Here is a 21655-nt window from a genome sequence, read left to right as displayed (position 1 = left end):
GATGGTAAAATAGTTTACACAGATAGTGAAGGGTTGATAAGGAACAGGTTTTGTCAGGGATTACTCAAGAGTTCTGTGTTTGGATGGAGATACATATTGAATATCTAGTGAAGCTGCCAAAGAGGCTGAGTGGAGTCTGGAGTTCAGTGGAGAGGCTAAGGCTGAAGATAGAAACATCATGGGACTATCAGCATATAGATGATGTATTTCTCTTTCAGGGGAACAAAAGGGCTGTGGAAGCAGAGTCTATACACTATAAGAACTAGGGGTCAAACAGAGGAAAAGAAGCCAACAAAGGAGACTGAGAAAGAGCAGCCAGTGAAATAAAAGCAAAAACAAGCAAATTTGGCATCATGGAAGCTAGGCAAAGAGCACATCTTTAAAAGGCATTGGTCCTACTAAGACAAATGCGTCTGAAAAATTGAACAATCTAAGGACCGAGGAGAGGATTTGGATTTGATAATAACAGTTTCACTAGAGGGGAAGGGTAAGAAGTACAGCTGAAGTGGAATCAGAGAAGAAACTCAGAAGTCGAGTCAGTCATTTGGGCAGGGCTTAACATATCCAGGAATAGGAAAGAAGATTCTGGGAGGGCAACTCCTAGGAACCCAAAAATTGAGTATGATTTCCAGAGGAGTTTTTTTTTTTTTTTTCCAATATTATTCTTTAGAAAAGAGAAATGTGCCATTGGGTCTTCATTTGAAATGTTGGTGGCCCTACCATTTCTAGATGCTGTAGATCCCTTTTCCCTACATACTACTTACATTAAAAAGAAATTAGGCAATTCAGATTTTGTAATTAGGGCAGGGGGCTGGTAAAATAAGACTCTGTTGTAATCTCAATGCTCATCTATGTTGTTTTGGTTGCTCTTACATTGGCACCAGCTGCTGCTAGGACATTTGCTAAATATAAATGTAAATTAAATATAAGTGTAAACTAAAAATAAATGTAAATTAAATGTAAGTATAAACTAAAAATAAATGTAAATTAAATAATATAAATATATGTATACTTTTTGCATTTGCTGTAGATCCTAAACTTGAACTCTATAAAGTTCCTGATCCTCCTTTGTCCCATCTCCCCAGAGGTGTCCCTCTCAGTCCCTTTAACTTATATCTACCAGAAAGTAGAGCAGGGCAGAAGTTGTGTCCTTTTCCCTCCTCCTCACCTCCTGGCCACAGCACAATAAAAACTCTGTTCAGAATTTGGCTAGCTACTTCTTTTCCCACATTCGATCAGGGAACACTTAAAGCCATACAGTGTCCCTGTCCCGCCAGAAAGCCTATGGGCAGGGTGCCTCTTCGAGCTGACACAAAGACACACTGTGCAAGGCGTCTATGGCCAGAGCAGGGGCCACATGTGGATTATCAATAAGGCTTTTGATTTTTTTTCCTTATGTCATATCATCATCACATTAAACATAATTCAAGCAAAGAAACAAAACTTGCATTCTAGACTGTGAGACTTTGCCTGCCCTATAGCTACTAAGAAATGTAACTCCTTTTCAGTTTAAACATATTCCTTCCAGAAAAGTGTCATAAAATTTTTTTCACACTCAGTATAATTTTCCACTTTAAATTAATGTTATGTGATTTGATTGACTGTTTTGACTCTATTTAAATCATCCATTTGGCAGGACACATGGGTGGTTCAGTTGCTAAAGTGTCTGCCTTCAGTTCACATCCTGATCCCAGGGTCCTGGGATCGAGCCCCGCATCTGGCTCCCTGCTTCTCCTTCTCCCTCTGTAGCGCCCCACCCCCGCCTGCTTGTGCCTCTCTCTCTGTCTCAAATAAAGAAGTAAAATATTTTAAAAATAAAAAAAGTAAACTGTCCATTTGGAAACTAAAGTTAGATTTAGAGGTAAGCTTCAGCACCCATAAAGGTTGCTTCTCACTAGAGCCAAGAATTGCAGAAGGCACAAGGAAAAAGACACGGTGCAAACAAATAAGCATCAGGTACCTTGCTGCCAAGGTACGCGTCTGTGGTGGATTGTCACCTTATCCATCTTCATTGACTTTTTGGTAGAGCTTCCATTTTCCACTGCAAAATAATTCTTGGAACTGGTCCCACGTTAGCCACGGAGCAGAGTTCCAACAATTTCTTTCCAAAACTGGCCTTCAGAAAAATGAATCTAAATACTTTTCAGACAAATATCTGAGTGAAGCTATGTCAAAATTTTCTGGGTTGTTTTTGTTTTCGTTTTACTAGCTACAAATGTGACAAATCTATAAAACATACATGACCTCCCACTAAGACTCTTTGTTAACTAATATACCTGTAATCTGACAGGTATACATCAAAAGGAGGGTTTGTTAGAATAAAAGAACAGATAGGCGTCTTACTATTTATGGAGGGCCTACTGTGTGCAGGGTTAGAAGGGATAAAATGTGGTTTCTACTTTCAAGGGACTTACAATCTAGTTGAGAGGGCAAGAATATAAACACACACAAACTCAATAGTACAGGATACAGTGTAGGACATAAGTTACTATCGGATAAGTAGCAAAAACAATAAATGTCATTAGCTGAGAGGCAAGCATGATAATACTCAGTAGTACATAATTACTAATACTTATATATTTACTATGTGCCAGACATTCTGTTGAGCGGTTGTACGTTATTTCATTTCTTGAATTATTATCCTCATTCTAAGCATAGGAATTACCTCTGATCTTCTCCCCATTCTGAAGAAAGCAGTAAGAATGATATAAAGTGAGCAAAGACCTAGAATCAGGAATGTGCCATATGGTAAGCAGATGCATTGATCTGGGGCAAAGGACCCATTTAGGGGAATAGAAAGAAATGAACCTTGAGGCCACGTTAGTCTGTTCACCACCATATTCCAATGCCCAGCATAGGTGCCTTGCACATAATAGGTCTTCAGCAAATGTATCTTGAACAACAGCAAAAAAAGGCCTCCAGTTTGTGTCTATAACCCAGATCAAGTACAGTGTGATAAAGGTAATTCGTGAATTAAAGCCAGCCAGCATGTAGTCTCAGAACCTAACGCCAACGCCTCCCAATTCCAAACTGTTACAGTAAGGATTCAAGGGGGAAGAACATACCAGAATGGGATGGGTCTGAGAGCAGCAGCAGCTCCAGCTCACTGGGTTTCTGTCATGGAAACTGACATGGTGAGCAGTTACGTCCTTATGCTGGCCTGCAAAACTGTGCAAGATCTGACTCCTGGCACCTCTGCAACCTCAAACCCTTCTTCTCCCCCTCTACTGCCACACTGGCTGGCCTCCTTGCTACCCCTCAGTCCATCTCAGAGCCCAGATTCTTCCGCGCTGCTTTTAAGTCTGTGATAGCCACTCCCACCACATCTAGCTACCCTACCCTGCTCCCTGGCATTATCTATTTATCTGTTTACCGCCTTCCCCTGTACACACTAGAACACGGGCCCAGAGAGTCAGAACTCCATCTGTTCTCTTCACCACTGGATCCCCAGCATCCAGGACAGCACATGGCATATCATTAAGTGCTCACACACTGCAATTCTGATAGAAGATCACTTTCTCTGGCTCTCAAAATACCTACTTCTCACGGGCAGAGGATTTTGTTCAAGAAATGTCACACGGAAATTGATGAGTAGAGTTTGGAAACAAGAGTCAGAGCGGCAGGAGTCCAGACCAACCTGTTTATAAAAGATGCTTTTGCCCAGAGAAGGGAAAATACACCATAAAACCTCTGGCAAAGTATGTGCTTTCTTAGGACACCCTTAACAAGTTGTGCTTCTGAAACGATACCTGGTCTAAACAAGAAGATCTACAAACTTGCCAAAACAATCAATTCCCAGGGCTTAGAGTCACTACTACCAGTCTCAGCCTCGCAAACAGGCAACCAGTACTGTACACTGTGATATCAAAAGACTGGCTTGCCTCTGTAAGCAAAATCAGGCAAGTGCACCATCCAGGTGACAGAAAGGAAGGTGAAAAAATTAATCTTATTTTCATTATTTTTTTCCCTTACTAAATATTGTTAAGGAGTTAGGTACCATGAAAATGGGTTAAATATTGCTGACTTAGCTTAAAGTTTGAGCATTCATGGGCCCAGGAATACATTTGTCATAGGATAGTAATGTGTCCGAGAATCTTCTTTTGTGCCAATTCAGACTCCAGAGACCACAAGATGTCTGATAAATTCAAAGGAATAATATAAGTAAAGTCATAATGCCTCCCAACTTTCCTTATTGGAAGGGTTCCTGCTGAGATATTCAGTAACTTCATGAATATGTATGGGGCATTCAGTGTATTTCAGGAACCGTGTTAATGTGATGGCTAATCCAAAGGAGGATGAGACATGGTCCTCGCCTTCAAACTGCAAGGAGTTTATCATTCACTGGGCAAGTCAGATAAGTAAGATGGTAGGCAGGAAACAGTGAGTGCCATGGTCCAGGTGGTGGTGGTGTTTTCAAGTGTTATAAAAGCACAAAGGATGGAGAGATGGATTCCAACTGGGAGAAAATAAATACTTCATGAAGAAGAATACGCTCAAACTGATCTTGGAAAGTGGTTGGAATTTCCATAGGATTAGATGGCAGGGAGCCTTGATTTGGAGCATTTGCCAACTTTTGTTGTGTAAATATTCCCAGTACGGCTGATTTCAGGTTGATGACGTGATGCCACAGAATACAAAATTGAGAGGAGGTGCCAGCTCCAGCGCACCATCTATGAGTCACCATCGAGCTTTGGACTTGATTAAATCATTCTGACTCCACTACTTTAATGAGTGGATTCACAGGTATTAAAAACATCTAAAACAACATTATAACGGAAGAGACACTTTTGCCCTTCTCCCTACAGCTCACTGACCTTTTAATAATCTCTTTGTCTATCCCTCTGTTCTTAGCCCTATGTCCCCGACTGGCCTACCTAGTATTGATCTGGGCCTAATGCCAACCTGTGATTCTGGTTGCTCTTCTTAGTGTTGGCTGTGATTGCTCTGGCCCTGGCTGTCACATGGCACAGAGGGCTGGTCTCCTGCCCATTGCCTGGTGTTGACACCCCTGCTGTCTCCGTAATGAAAAGCAGCTTTAGGAGCAGCTAACTGGGCAGGGTGTTTAACTGTTCTTGTAGCAGTTGGAAGGGGAAGCCAGAGAAATTGCCGAGAAGCTTTGCCGGAGGAAGATGCAAGCCAGCTGAAACTGGGCATTCATATTAATTGCTCCTTTGAGTTCTTAAAAACAACAACAAAAACCCACCACCGATGCATTCTCCTTCAATCACGCACTTGTAACTGGCTTTATCACCTAGAGGGCCACATGTGAAACGCCAGGCCCTCGTCTCTATCTTTAATTACAAGCAGATGTCCTCAGTACGTGCATAAGCTTGTGTCAGGAGGATGTTTTTTAAAAAAACTCACCAGGGATCCCTGGGTGGCGCAGCGGTTTAGCGCCTGCCTTTGGCCCAGGGCGCGATCCTGGAGACCCGGGATCGAATCCCACGTCGGGCTCCCGGTGCATGGAGCCTGCTTCTCCCTCTGCCTGTGTCTCTGCCTCTCTCTCTCTCTCTCTGTATGACTATCATGAATAAATTTTAAAAAAAAAAAAAAAAAAAAAAAAATAAAAATAAAAAAACTCACCAAGGAGACCACAGCCAGACAGGAAAGGAATATGTGAAGCTTGAAGTTATTATTAGGAAACTTCCCCATTGGGCCCACTAAGCCAGGGGCTGGCCTGTGAGAAAAGGAGGTCTTTAAGATCTCTCGCTGAACCATTGATTCTTACCTTGAGGCCCAGCTTCTCTCAAAATACATTTACAGCAAAATATGGCTACTGCGGATTTATTTCAGCATGTGGGGTTTTTCCTGATGCTGCTTTCTCTTGCCAATTTATATATTGTTTGTAGAGCAGCTTTTTTAGCATTAAAAGGTGTTTGAAACCACCCGCTTTATTTCATGGTTCTTTGTGTTTGCTCGTTTAAATTATCTCACGTAATGTGCTCTGTGATTTACTGGTCCACTATAGAAGAAACACACTCCCTCATGGAGCTCTGGGGAGGTAATTTTGTCTGTTCCAAAGGTCCAAAGATTTCCTGTTCAGATTTCACGGTCTTCTTTAGTGTTGCCAAGAGTCATAATGTGTACAAGATAATATACTTTGGTTCAGGAGAAGCTGCAAGTGGGGATTCAGTTAATCCAGTGAGCCACAAAGGAAAGGAAATTCCAGCTTGAAATGATCACTGCAATCAGGCCCTGCTGTGCAACATCACTGCATGACAGAGCAAAAGGAGACGTCTTGGCTGCCCGCATATCGCAGGTCTTACCTGGTTTCTCATGAATTGACCCCTGAAGGGTGTTTCTGCCCAAAGCCTCAGCAACCTTGCCCCATCAGTATAACTTCCAGAATGTCTGCGGTATTCAAACAAATCAGCCTATGCTCTAGCAAGTATGCCCTCATGAGCACCAGTTGTAGGCACACAGCAAGAAGTCCTAGCAGTGGAGCCCCAAAGAAGGACACAGTGACTCTCTCCCTCTAACTGTGTCTCTGCCTCTCTCTCTCTCTCTCTCTCTCTATGTCTATCATGAATAAATAAAATAAATAAATAAAAACTCTAATTTAAAAAAAAAAAAAAGCTCTCAGAAGAAGTTCTTTTTCCGGTTCTATTGAGATAAAATTGACATCAAACAGTGTGTAAATTTAAGGTGTACAACATAATCATTTGACAGATGTATGTATTGCAAAACAATGATCACAGAGGAAGTCTTAAGATAGAGATTTCATGGCACTTATATCATCATTATCATAATCATAAGCTAGTAGTGATAATGCTAGCTAACACTAACCAATGCTTATTTATGGCAGGCGCAACGTGAGGCCATTTATGTTGTGTCTCATCACGTGTAAAATGGTTGCTGTGTGCAGTATCTTGGTTCACTTGTGCTTGCATGGTCTGTTTTGGGCTGGTTCTAAATGCCTTTGCTGAACAACTGGTAAATTACAGTCCTCCCCAGAACATTGATTCTCTCACTCTAACTCCCTTCCTGAGAGAGTATTCACTAGTTTACGGAACTGGAATTGACTGCATTTAGTCCCAGGCTGAAATCTCTGACACAAGTAGATATCCATCACCTACACCACCGAAATCACTTCCCCCAGAGTCCCGCTGCCCACATATAGCCTGCACAGTACATGTTAATAATGGTAGTCTCGCTGGGCTTAGGGCAGCTTCCTCTCCTCAACAGCCTAGCGTAAAAACACTGTCAAATTCTCTGTGGGAAAAGATGTACCCTTGCTTCCAGGATAGTGGCTAGCAATGATAACTATGATAAGACTATCTAACAGTGGGGCACCTGGGTGGCTCAGTTGGTTAAGCATCCAACTCTTGATTTCAGCTCAGGTCATGATCTCAGGGTGGTGAGATCAAGCCCCATGTCAGGCTCTGGGTTGAGCATGGAGCCTGCTCAATGTTGTGCCCAAGATTGCGAAGCCAAGAAACAACCGAGGAGCCAACACCGATGCAAGTACACGAGGGTTTATTAACAAGCTCGAGCTTGGGTCCGAGTATACCCGACACAGTGGAGCTGGGACTTGGACCCCAAGGTGGTTTCCAGCTTAGTTTTATGGGCTGGTCTAGGGGACCTCCAGAAGGGGGGGAGGAATTTCTCAAGTTCTGTTTACATTCTGATACGGGGCTTTCAAGGGCATTAAGCTCTGTTCTCATTCTAATATGGGACTTTCTAGGGTGTTAGGCTGCCCCCCCACCCCCCCACCCAACTGAAGTAAGGTAAATTTCAGCTCTTACTCGCAAGGGCCTGAGATGGCTGTACTTGCGCTAACGCTGAATTAAGTTCAGCTGAATTAAGTTCAGCGCTGAATTAAGGTGGAATGGCCTTAATTTTCTCGGCCTCCGCACTCAAGATTCTCTCCCTCTGTCCTTTCCCCTTTCTCTCCCTTCCTCCTCATCCTTGAAAAAAAAAAAAAAAAAAAAAGAATATCTAACATTTACTACTTACCTATATTGTATATTTAGTGTATTGCATATACTGATTTGATTTAAACATTGCATGAATAGATACTGTCACTGTCCTCATTTTATAGACGAGAAACCAGGTCTAGATACATGCCATAGTTGGGAAGTTGAGTACCAGGTTGGACATAAATGGGAAAGAATAGATTGCAGTTAATCCCAGTCTTGGGGTCCTGTTCTTGGGCAGGTCCACTATGAGGAGTTCTACATCAGGGCACGGGAAAGCGTTCGCTTTTCCCCAGTGTTCACAGGGTCAAAATTAAGTTCTTTGGGAAGACTGTCCCCAGCGTCCCCCTGGCTTCTCCCCCAACTCAACACACCCTAGCTCAGCCGTGCTCTGGCCACTCCCGACAGACAGATAAGGGCTCTTTACCTAACCAGGCTGTGTAGTGATTCCTCCGGCCCCAGCTGCCTGTGCCTGTTCATCCCAAGTCCAGCACCTGTCTCAACAAGTCCCCTTCCCCAGGAAGCTTGTCCACGCTGTTAAAGGCCACCCTATTGCTTGGCCACTCCTTCTTTTATAGATTCTAACCCTGGAGACTATTAGCTTGCTGAGGCTAGGGGATGCAGCCAATCCATTTTATAGCATAAGCACCTTAAATATATCAGAGTTTTTCATTAACTGCTTGTCACCCTGTTATTGTTTTTCCCTCACTGCTCAGCCCTTAGACATTAGGACAGCTCTGACACTAATTAAAATTGGCAACTTTGCATGACACCTCTGTTTACTAAGAAGGAGGTTTGGTTCATTGCATTTTACTTTTGTAGCCAGCACCCCTGCGGGGCTGGCACAAATCTGTGGCCTTTCCTTTGGGACACCATTTGTCCTTTTATGTCTTGACTCATCACATATTGTGGAGAGTGTTAGCTGAGGAGGACTTTTTGCTGTATGAAAACGTTACCAAATGCTGATACCATAAAGAAGAAAGCACCAGATGTCTGTCTGCAAGGAAAGCAAAATCCTGGTTTGTGAAGAGTCAGGGGTGACCAGGGTTCCCCCAGGCATTTCCGGGCCTGAGGTTTGGCTCTGCAAGCTCCCTTGGGGCCTAATTGACCCCCACATTCCATCTCAGTCATCATTCTGGAGAAATTTGTCAGCTTTGCTGCTGATCTTTGCGTGCAAACTGGTGTCCGTTAGTGTTCCCAGTTTTAAGCTGAAAACTGAGACACACTGGCTGGAGACTGTTGACCAAAATAATACGTGTGATTTTGTGACATCCCATGGTTGACTTCATTTTTCTCTTCCTTTGAGCTATCAGAAGTTTCTCCAGGTGTTTACAGTTGTCAGTGAAACAGGTCATTTATAGTTAGAAATTATGTAAAGATACCAACCCTCAACTGAGAAGAATGTTTTAGTGCTCATCTTAAAGGCAAAGAGTCATAAAACAAAGTGTTGTCTGATTTGTAGCAAGGAATTGGAGGAGGGCATGTTCCAGATGATGGTAATAATAAAGACTGAGGATATCGAGGCATCTAGTCAAGTAGCCTTCAGGGGACTTTCATAAAATGCGATTTTCCTTCTGGTCACGTTAAAATCAATGTGCAGTACATTAACTCTAGGCAAATGTGTATTCTGCTTGCTTTTTGTCATAATTCTTTATTGCATTTGGCAGCAAATGAGCTTCTAATATTAAAATTTAGAGAGAAAATAAAGAATACTTTTAGAACTTATATTTATGCAGAATTTAAAATATTAACTCATCAATGCCCCCAAAGCCTAACTTCCCTTGGAAAAATGCTCTCACTGATGTGTGCAGACTGAAAAACTTAAGAAAGATTAGAATTCTGCAGTTTAATGAGAGGCTCTTAACTTCATCTGTTGGGTTCTATTATTTTGAACACCAGACCTGACACCTGCTTCCTACTGGTAGCTGGGTAGGTGGAGCTAGTGAAAAAGCGTATTGAAAAGATCGGGGCAAGTGGACAGGAGATTCAGGGTGACAGGAGTGGGTCAGCTCACTGCCCAGGGCATCTTTGTTTTGTTCCTCGCTCTTTTTTCATAATCAGAGAAGGATTTCTTAGCATTGTTTCTGTAGGTTTCTACTGAGGACCAAAAGCATCAGCGGTTTCACTGCTTTCAGAGTTTATTGTGAGCCAGGACCATGTTGCCCCTCTAAGGAGGTACAGAATCCAAGAGAAACCCCCTCTCCACCAAGCCCAGATAACAGTTGCAGACTCTTGTAGCAAAATGACCCAGTTCAACAGTTCGATGACAACTACATTGATCATTTTCCATTCTTCCTGTTTTTAATGCAACATAATAGTAGTATCCATAGAATTATAACCACTTTTAGAATAGATGATTCATTGCCCGTCTCATGTCACAAAGTTCCGTGTCCGTCCTAACTTCTCAGTTCCCCTCATCCCTTCCCCATTCCCAGGATTGCTCACATGTTTATTTCCAAGAATAAACTTGTTTGACTGAAATGTTTTTAATACTGTTTTCGAAAAAAGAATTTATGTTCCTCTCCATTTTCACAAGCAAGACTGAAGCTTGGACTCAGATGTTCTAGGAAGGCGTTTTTCCATTGTTCCTGACCATGTCTAGCCAGGAGACCAGAGGTGACTAACACTGGGTTTCCATGTGCTCTGATATTTATGAGTTCTTTTTAGAGAGTAGGTATGATTTTAATTTTAAAAAGAAAGAAGGAAAACAAGGGAGAGAATTATTGTGAGGTTGAGCCAGGTCACATTTTTGTCCCTTGAAAGTGAAATTGTAACAGAGTCACATCAGACCATTTTTACAGGGATGACTAATGGTTTTCTTCCCTTTCTGTTCCAGCCACACCAACTATCCTTGGCAGCGCATCCCAGAGTCTACAAAGAGTTAATCCAGGCCTAGGGACAAGTAAGAATTTCAGTCCTTTTTCTGTCACCAGTGATCTTGTCCATCAAGACATTATAATTATAATTTAATTATAATTCAAGCTACCGTCCTATCTGTGCTTTATTTGAGATTTGATACCTGGATGAATGATTGAAATTGCACAAACAAGCAAAAAAATATGTATATATTTTTAAAAGGTGTCTTTTTTCAGCTTCTGTGCAAAGCTGCTTCTTTATTTCTCTAATTTGCTTATCCTTGGAAGTAAAGCCAAATTAATGAGAAGGGGGAAAAGATTTATTTACTGTGGACCAACAATTAGTTTATTGAGTCTAGGAACCTGCCCCCTCTTACAAATTGTGTATTATATTGTCATTATTATTTTGAGATATTTCTATCACCTTGACAGTTAAACTTGCCCTTCAGCCATATTATCTTATGCTCCAAAATTCTACCTTCAAGCTCTTTCTTCTCCTTAAAATGCCTTTGTACACACCCTTTTGTCCTCTGACAATCTCTTCTTCATCCCCCAGACTGAACTCAGACCTCAGCCCTGTGGGGAAGCTCCTCTAAATCCTCTAGGAGCAAAGACTTGTTCTGCCTCTGTGCTCCCATGGAACTTTGTCCATTGTTCCATGATAGATTTACTTCCCGGTACTGGAGTATAGATGTTAGTACCATGCATGGAACTCAATGAGCTGTATAGGCTGCCTGAATTAATGAATTATGTTGAGCTTTAAGACAAGGCCCACTTTTTATGCTGCTTCTAAATTCCTCATGTGACCTAACCCAAATCCTGATCAGTAATGGGTGCCTTTAATTAAATTACAGGGAAGGATTCTCTCTTTCGAAGTATATGCTGGAGTCTGCATGACACAGCAGAGGAAGGGAAGACAATGCACCTAACTTGAGTTTAAGCCATTGCTGTTTCATTGGTAATTCTGGTATTATGAAACCATAATTTGGATTTTATGACATAATTACAGAGTAAATTTCTACATGAGATGTAAATCCTTGGAGGTGACTCAAAAGGAGCATTAGTGCTATTTTTGACAAATGCCATCCACTTGTCAGTTGTGCCAGGCCACAAACTCTTTACAGCCCTCCTGTTTCAGAAGCCTCGAACATGTTCCTCTGCTCCCTAGTTAATATGAAGGATTACAAAAAGGGTGGCCTTTTCATCATATTTGGGTCCTCCCAGCCAGTAGATTTCAAAGCCTTCACACAGCAGAGGATGGGACTTATTGCTACTTTCTGCAAGGAAATGAGAAGGGATCAGCTAAAAATGTTTTCCTATGAACAAAATTGTTGAGTCACTGTAGTGTACACCTGGAAATAATATAGCACTCTATGCTAATTATACTGGCATTAAAATAAAAAACTAAAAAAAGGGGATACCTGGGTAGCTCAGTGGTTAAGCGTCTGCCTTCGGCTCAGGGCGTGATCCTGGAGTCCTGGGATCGAGTCCCTTATCAGGCTCCCTGCATGGAGCCTGCTTCTCCCTCTTCCTATGTGTCTGCCTCTCTCTCTCTCTCTCTCTCTCCCATGAATAAATAAATCTTAAAAAAAAAAAAACTAAAAAAAAAAAAAAAGAATGTTTTCCTAATGGTGCCTGTTCCATCCCACAGTGGTCCTTCCTCTGCACACAAACATAGTCCACTGCCCTTCATTTCCCCCCAGAGGGGTGCTACAATTTTTCCCATCTTCTTTGTAGAGTCATGGGGTCTGAGGACCTAAGCAGAGGGCCTTGTTGCAATACAACCTCTGGGTATGGCAGATCTGTTGAGGAAATTCCTGCTAGGTCATTCGGCATTCATTGATTGTCTGTCTTTGTGATGGGCAAGACTCATTGTCCTTGATCTGTGATACATCACACAGATACTGACCTGCCCATACAAAGAATACTGTCCTTCTAGCCTGCTCCCTCCATCCCAAAACTAACTGGATAAAGTTACCCTTATCAGTGCACATGTCAATCAGTGCTCACCTTCTACAGTGCACATGCTTGGACACGTGGCAACCTTTATCATTTGAGCATCTCACTGAGCTACAACAGACCCCAGTGTTCATGTCATCTCACCGTGTACACTGTCACCGTATCACAAGCATATGCACCAGCACCAGCTCTGCACTCTGGGGAAGAAAGAAGTGAATAAGATATTGTCCTAACATCAGGGAGCTCCTATTCTCACTCAGGAGATCATTTTACACAAGAAGCTAGGGTTCAACATGAAATGTTGTCATTACACAATTAGAAGTCATACATTTCCTATGTACACTTTTCCAAATTCTCACATTCAAAGCAAAACCCTGATGGAGGGAAAAAATTACAACTGTCTCTAAAAAAATTTGAGAGAGAACTGACCTAACAAATAAATGCCATGCCACCTCTAGAGCCACCTTGAACTTTATTCTTGGGCTTGCAGTAACTCCTTCATAGCTGTCTCCCTCCCCTCTCCTCCCCCTATTCATCTCTCCTTTTGTGTATGCCAGTGACAATTCTAAGAGCTCAACATATCACTCTGCTCTAAACAACTCAAATTTCAAACTACAAACCTATCCCAAGACACTGAAATCCAAGATCCCTCATCCCAGCTTACAAGTCCTTAGTACTTAGTACTCCCCAGGCACACTGTGCTCTCCTTCCCCTAGGACTTTGCTCATGTCATCCCATCTTCCAAAACAATCCCCCTTCCACCTACCCCCCGCCTTCTACAAATATAAATCCTGCCCATACTTTAAATCTCATCCGGAACACTTTGGCCCTTGACTTAAGACAGTGCTTCCCTTCTCCATGCTTGTCTTTAAGAGGGATGATACTCTTTTATACCACTTTTTTTTTTTCTTTTATACCACTTTTAAGGAATATATCAGATGCTGCTTTGGAGTAGAGTTATTTGTATATTTCTCTTATCTCCCCATCTCCCCATCTGGATTACGAACAGCTATATCTTGTTCAGAGTTGTGTAACTCCCAGGACCTAAAATGGTACCTTGAACACAGTAAGGAATAAATGATAATGCAAATAAATTAATTAAATGGAACTAGCCTTAATAGCTCCCTGGTTACCGATCCTTCTCCACCCTTAGCAAGTCCCACAAACACCCCTTGTTATCGAGCCTTTGGCTGCCTGGAGCCATCAGGGAGAAACAGATCTCACCTGTGTTAATTACGCATTCATCACCCTAAGTGTTCCATTGCAGAGAGGACTCCTGGGAATCAAATGGTTTATACTCTGAGAACAGCTTCCTTACAGGCAGAGGCTATACAGTATGGCAACAGTAGAAGAGGCGTGTGCATTGACCAGAGTCTGACCCAAGTTGGCCTCTTTGTCCCCTCACTGCTCAGTCACACAGGGTGCACTTTGTCTCCAGATTTGGAACCACTTACCCATCTGCCAGCCGAACACCTCCATACCAGGAAGCCCAAAGTCTCCTCATGATGGGTTTCCTATAGTGAGCTGGTGATGTAAAAATATTCGAGCTGTGTGGACAACCGTAACCATCAGCCCCCAGGTTCTGATGACTTTAGGTGCAAATCGTAAACCTAATTCTGTTGCTGAGCAGCATTGGCAGACCTACCTCCTACACATCTTTCTAAAGATTATTTTTTCTCTCTCATTTATAAAAGTCATTCCTTTTCATTGAATGTACTGTGTATTACTATGAAAGTGTAAATTTTATAATCAATGGCATTTCCACTTCAAATTAAAATGAGTGTCCAACTGGAGAAAAATATTGAAGTCTCATTGACTGACATTTGGAGTATAAATTAATCCAAAATTTTATGAAAACAGGCATTCTGAACATAAATGTCAATGACGAGGTCAGAGTTTTGAAAGGATTCCAGAAGGTTCTCATCTTAGAGGGGTACAACAGATGAACTGCTTAAAGCCTGATAAGTTCACGAACAACTTCCTTCGCAATCATGAGTTCCTTTTCAATAAACACGTGATTATAAGACAAATTTGATACAGTAGTCGTCACCTTTGCAGGTCCTTATCTTCTGTTCTTAGCTGGACTCACGTCCTTGCCTGCTCATTTCTTTCTTACCCCCTCCTTTTCCCCACTCCAAGCGACCCTGCTTGCTGCTCCCATATTCGCTCTTCCTGCCTATGTCTGATGCTGTGATTTTTATGCTCCATCACCGTTCAGTAGCTCTCCACTGTTTTCTACATTATGAGTAAACTCCTCTCCCTGGCATCAAGAAGGTCCATGACATGGGTCCTACATGCCTTTCCAGCCAGCCTTATCTCCCTTGTATACTGTGGACACCGATGTTTATGTCCTTGTATTTCCTGCTTCATTGTATCCATTCCTAACTACTCCTTCGCCAGACATTCTCTCTAAGTCAGGAACATCCTTCATGTGTTTTGTCTTTAAAGCATTTTTCAGTTATTGCTTTATGCCCCACAAGGATGAGTACTTCCACTTTGGAATCTCTGTAGACCTTTCCTGCTTTCTCTTAAGGAGAAATAGTATATAACACAGTACTTGAAAGAAACCAGCCTGATAGCAGGACAGACCAGTTAAGTGTCAGATCTTCCTAAGTTTTATAAGTGTTCTGTTTTGTCTTATGTGTTTATCTCTAAAATAGAGATGCTAATAGTAGGTACTTGTGGTACCTACTATTTTGTTGTTGTGAGAATTACAAATGTTGACATATTTAAAAGAGTTAGAATAGTATCTGGCCCCATGGTTTATTGTATTCTCTCGTGGCTCTTAGTTTATTCCATCAAGTATTAGAAGTGAACTGTATGAATTGTCCTATATTCAACTTAATGTTGGAACTTAATATCATGTCATTTGAACCTTATGGGTTCTTTGGAATGCTTTCTATTCCCTTGGAATAGATTGTACTATCCTCAAGGATAGGGGCCATCTCTTATACATCCTTGTATCCCACAGTACCTGGGAAGTACCTGGCACATGACAAGTGCTTAGTGAATGGTGTTGGGTTTTGTACCCACACACAAAAGTTAAAAAAAAAAAAAAAGCCAGGTTTTCTCCCAATATCTTAATTACTCTTTGGCTAGTACAGAGCACTTCTGTGCCCTTCAGCAGCCATTTATGAAAGGAGAGGGCTAAAGATCTACGAGAGGAGAAATTTCTCTTGTCTGTTGCTATAAACACATACCGTCTTTCCCAGAAAGCCTTCCACAGAAACTTCACTTCAGGTCAGGGAACAAGTGTCATGGTCTAGTTTGGGATATGTCGTAGGACCTCTCTATACCATCACTGTAGTATCCCATTGGCATTTCATCTGCTGAGGGAACAGTGGCCCCACACCTGCCTGTGACCCATCACTGCCCTCATCTGAGCTGGATGACCCTCTCAGCTTTGAGGATCCATCTTCATCAGATCTTTTCGACTTTGAGGGCTTATTAGCTGACATTACAGCTAAAACAAGCACACCACAAGGAGAGTGTGTCTGTGCGTGGCTGGTACCTTAGAATGTGCAGCATTTATTTGTAATAAAGAACTTGAGCTGTGGACCTGCTTTAGAGCACAGCTCTGACACTGGGTTCTGACATTGAAGCTGATGTTGAATTCTTGACAGTCTTCTGTGTATAAATAGTCCGGTAAATGATTTCAGTAAGTAAACACAGATGATTATGATCCCTTCTAAGGAAACAGTGTTTATGTTGGCTCTCTCTTGCACCCAGACTACTGGTAGCCCTTCCTGACTCACAGCACTAATGTCCAGATAATGCTCAGTGTCCTGCCAACACTGTTTATTGCCTTCCTTGCTTCTCTGAAGTGGGAGGAACACAGATAGAATTATGCACTTTACACAAGAAGAAGTGGAGGTACAGAGAAAACAGCTTTCCTGAGCATCCTAACAGACTAACCTGAGAGTGAAGAAGATACTGTCAGAACAGTGCTTGTACCTACCCCTAGATAAGTCAAATAAGGTGTACATAATGCATATTATTGATAATTCAACAACAGCGTTCACCTACCACAAAATATGGTCCTGGCAGTGACTTTTTTCCAGCCTGAAATAGCCAGTTGGTGCCTACCATTGGTTATCAGGTGTTAGTGTCCTGTTATCATTATTATACACCGTCCTGTATTCACATGTAATTGTTGGGAGATACAGATTCTTTGTAAAATAAATATTAGATTTTAACTTTGTTATCCTCCTTCGACTCCCAGCAATTTGCTGAGCCCTAATCAGCGGTAAGTAGATATTTACTACTTAATTTATAAGAGAACTAGTGGCTGTGCATATGCTTAGGCCAGTATTGGTGAAACCTCTGGGGCAAGATATAAAATTTTACAGACTTTAATAAACATTTATAAACTTGCCCACAGCTCAAGGCCAGCCTCTTCAGGTACCTGCAGCTCCTTTCTGGTTGTAGACACATATCAAGGTCTTTTATTTCTTTGGAATCCAAACAATAAAAAAGTATTTAGAAATCTGTGAGCATATGCCTCTAAAAACCTTGATCTGAGAAATGAGTCATTTTTTTTTTAAGTCTTAGAAGGATGATTAAGCATCTCCCTAAAAATTCCTGTGGGCGTTTGTGTGCTCCATATACCAGTTCCTAGTTTTGTTTCTCTTCCAAGGCATAACACACATTTTTCAAGGATGAAATCCAAGATAAACGTTCTTTCACCCTGGGTGACCTCAGTGGGTGGTGAGCACTTTGTAGACTCTAGAAAGTTGAAGCATCACAATATTGGTTGTGACCTGTGAGTCCTTCTAGCATGCAGCCTTCTGATTCACGGCTTGGCTTCTCCAAAACCACTGCCCCCAAGAGAGCTCTGGCTTCTGCATACAGGAACCTCTCTAGGGAAAGAATCCCTGAACTGAGTCCACACCAGCTTCTGTTGTGTGATGAACAGTTTTTTTAGATAATGTGCATATCTGAGAAAAGCTCTTGAATTCATTATGTAGAGCTGTACTGATTTTAATACAAATTAATATATACACTGTGAAAGCAGACAACACATCACGTTTATATTTATGGAATTCAAACATAGGTGCCATTAAGTAGTAATCCAAGTAAGAGCATGCCTCTTAGCAAATACATACAATATGAAATAATATATATTTAAACCAAAAGTAACTTGAGGTGATTAATTACTAAATAAAAAACATCATTTGGAAAAGAAGTTATGCAACTTTCAAAGGGCTTTTTAAAATGTATGATTTATAAAAAATTGATTTGCATGTAATTTGCAATCTGTGATACTAAATAGCTATTTTTCTTTTAAGGTCAACAATTATTTAATCTAGGGGTTGGCAAACTATGGTCCTCAGACTAGACTAGACTTTTTGTAAGTAAACATGCCTATTTATTTCAGATTGTCTGTGGCTTCTCCAGGGATCAACTAGTCATCATGTTTGTACTGCATCTTATCTTTTAATCTCCAAAAAAAATTATTTCCAATTCAGTAACTAACATTAATGAGAGTATAAGATTCACTTTATGAATTTACTTCACAGTCAATTCTGAAATACCCTATACTGTGAAGTAAGATTAACAGTATCTGCTAATCAACATGGACTTGTACATTTATTATGTTAATGATTATTATTGGTGATGGTGGTGGTGGTGCTATTGGTACTCCATCAAATGAATGCTGAGCATCTGTAAATGCTCGGTGATGGATGAAATAGGCAGGCATTTGCAACTCAGCTGTCTGCATACATCATTTTCACGCAATATTTATCTTACGAAGAGTTACAGTCAGTAGATCACATGGCTCTGGTGTGAGGACAAACTTAATTTTGCAAGTTTGTAAGTCTTTTATAACCTGCTGCAACTGAATTCATGCTGAAGAATAAAGACAAAAGACTCTCCCATTAGAAAATAGTGTAATGTGAGATGGCAGGACACCTGCACCCCAATGTTTATAGCAGCACTGTCCACAATAGCCAAACTGTGGAAGGAGCCTCGGTGTCCATCGAAAGATGAATGGATAAAGAAGATGTGGTTTATGTATACAATGGAATATTACTCAGTCATTAGAAACGACAAATACCCACCATTTGCTTCGACATGGATGGAACTGAAGGGTATTATGCTGAGTGAAGCAAGTCAATCGAAGAAGGACAAACATTATATGGTCTCATTGATTCAGGGAATATAAAAAATAGTGAAAGGGAATAAAGGGGAAAGTAGAGAAAATAAGTGGGAAATAGCAGAGAGGGTGATGGAACATGAGAGACTCCTAACTCTGGGAAACGAACAAGGGGTGGTGGAAAGGGAGGTGGGCGGGGGGTTGGGGTGACTGGGTGATGAGCACTGGGTATTATGCTATATGTTGGCAAATCGAACTCCAATAAAAAAAATATACAAAAAAAAGGAAATTGTGTAATGTAAAAGACTCATAAACCTGAAACCTCACCACATCACCATAGATGTTATGATTCAGATGGATAGCTTTCATGAGTCTTCAAGGTGTTCTCAGGTAACATTCATGTGTTTACTGCTGTAGATTAATTTCTGATTTTCCACATGTTATGGAAAAACAGCCTTGAATGGTTCTTTATTCTCTCTTAACATTCCTTAATAAACAGAATTTTTAAACTCCAAATTTGGATTAATGTGAAAGCAAATATTTGCAGGAGAGCCCATCTGTGCTCTCTGTTGTCAGCACATCTGGCTTTGTGCACCTGTCACCATGAAGCTTCTGCAAGGCAAACCCCAAAGCAATAGAGAAACACCTGGATAACATCCTTTCTGTGATGAAGCTTTTCTTTTTCCGAATCCTAAAAGCTTTTGAAGTTGTGCATCTTTTGCATTAAACTCAAATGTCTTATGTACACCTGGTGTCTTTCCTTATAGACTGTAAGTTTTTTGAGGGCAAGGAGGTAGTCTTCTTCATCTTTATATACTCTGTCCCTTTCTTCACAATTTAAACAGGACCTTGTACCCTCAGTCTTATAAACTCTTATTGGTTTCACTTGGTGTCACAAGCTCTGTGATGAGGACTTTAGGGTTTGGGTTGCTGGAGACCATGAGTTGTCTTACATGTGTGCATCCAGCATCCTGCCAATATGCCACAAGCTCCAACTTCTCCATCTATAAATGGAGATGCTAACACCTATCTCAGAGGGTCATTGTGAGGAGCAGATAGGTACATAGAAAAACTCCTGGCACAAAATAGGTATGGAATAAATGTTAGATATTTTATTATTTTTTACTACTGCTGCTGCTTATGGCTACTACTTCTATTACTGCTCTTGAAAGAATAGTAGCAACCTGGGTCCCCAGAAGTGCCCTGCCTACTTCCTCACCCACTCACCAAAGTGCATATCCAATTTAACTTCATCTGTATTTTCTGGGAGGATAGAAAGAAGGCTGGATCTAGTATAGTATATCTCACATCCAAATGATATATATTTTAAGAAAATAAAATTCTCACAGACTCCAGAGAATGTTCGTACAGCCCAGTTTGAGAAAAATTGATTTAACAAATTTTACTGTTTTTTGTATTTTTCACTGCCTTTTAGAAGCAGGGAACTAGGGAACAGTGAAAGGGAGGGCCTGAGAGGTTTTCCCAATTCCAGCTGCCAGAGTACAAGACATGGGCTCCAGGCAGGAAAGACAGACACCCAAAAAGAGGTGGTGGGGAAGAGGGCAAAAGGGAGGCCCCAGAGCCTGGCCTACTTGCTTCACCAGCAAGATTAGGCACAATGTTTGGCACCTAGTAGAATATTATTCCCTTTCTTAACTCTTGTCCATGAAAGGCTGTCCTTAGGTATAGAAGAAATGAGACTGTACAGACCACTAAAATGTGTGCCATCAAAACACACTTTTCCTACTTTTCCAAAGAGCATCTTTAACCCCTACTAGATGAAACTCAGTCCCAAGGAACAATTACATTCCAGATGAGTCATTTGACAATAATCATGCACTATTTTATTGGTAAGATTCCTTATATGGAGTCTCTAAGTTAAAATTTGTTTTTGCTTCACAAGTTCATTTATAAGGAGGCTTCCTGGATAAAATTTAACAGCAGCAACAAATAATATGTTAACTAATGGTGAGGTGCTCAGGCTGGTCTATGACAGGCCATTCAATGCATACTACAGGTGAACTGTGGCTGGCTCTGAGCATTGGAGCAGGAACTCTCTGGAACAGAAAGAGGAGGAATGTTTCCCACCTTCTTTAATACCACCTCACTACCCCTCCTCTCTGTCTCTCCCTACACCGCACTCTAAATACCCTGATTTTCCTGGATGAAGGCAAAAATTTTGAAGTATATGAAATTTTTCTTTGGTACCTTCCCCAAAATTTCATTTTTGACTGAATAATCTTGATTAAATTTTGACTAAATAACCTCCTAGGGTATAGTCAACCTCAATGGGAGAAGCTGTCAAACCAGAAAACCAGAATAGCATCCACCAGTTGCATCCACCAGTTACATCCTGCCTTGTAAACCTCTCATTGCTGAGGTATTTATAACAGCAGATACCTTGTTATTAGTCAGTTACTGACAGGACTAGAGAAACCCCTCCAGCTCCTTATGATGAGACCAAAAGCCTGAGAGAGAGGTGTATCAAAAAGATCACCTGGTGCAGCTAGACTGCTGAAAAGAGAACGATTAGGAAAAGAAAGAAAATGCTTTCAGGTGGACAGAATCTGGAATGAAAGAAGCAGCCTTCTTGGGCAGCAGAGGGAAAGAAGGAAACTGAGTCCAGAAGGAATAGAAGTTTGGAGACCAAGATTTCTCATTTACCAAAAGAAGGTGAAGCTTGGCCTTGTTTGGGCTGCAAAATGAGAATTCTCTTCAAGTGAGATCTGTAGGACTCACTTGGCAAAAGCTGGTTTCCCTCTCTTTTTTGAGCCCATAATTCCCTCCTCCTACTTGCACACAGCCTTGCCCATCATCACCAACTGTGA

The 21655-nt window shown here is 41.3% G+C and overlaps 1 protein-coding gene across 1 annotated transcript in view; it reads left to right on the top strand.

Moving 5' to 3' along the window:
* The window catches only part of GHR (growth hormone receptor), a 139700-nt gene that overhangs the window by 56221 nt on the left and 61824 nt on the right, over window positions 1-21655 (top strand). The window contains 1 exon segment of the mRNA NM_001003123.1: window positions 10753-10818. Coding sequence (NP_001003123.1) covers window positions 10753-10818 — 66 coding nt within the window.

Source organism: Canis lupus, chromosome 4 (assembly GCF_011100685.1).
Source record: "Canis lupus familiaris isolate Mischka breed German Shepherd chromosome 4, alternate assembly UU_Cfam_GSD_1.0, whole genome shotgun sequence".
NCBI lineage: Eukaryota > Metazoa > Chordata > Mammalia > Carnivora > Canidae > Canis > Canis lupus.
This window is presented reverse-complemented; position numbering and strand designations above follow the sequence as displayed.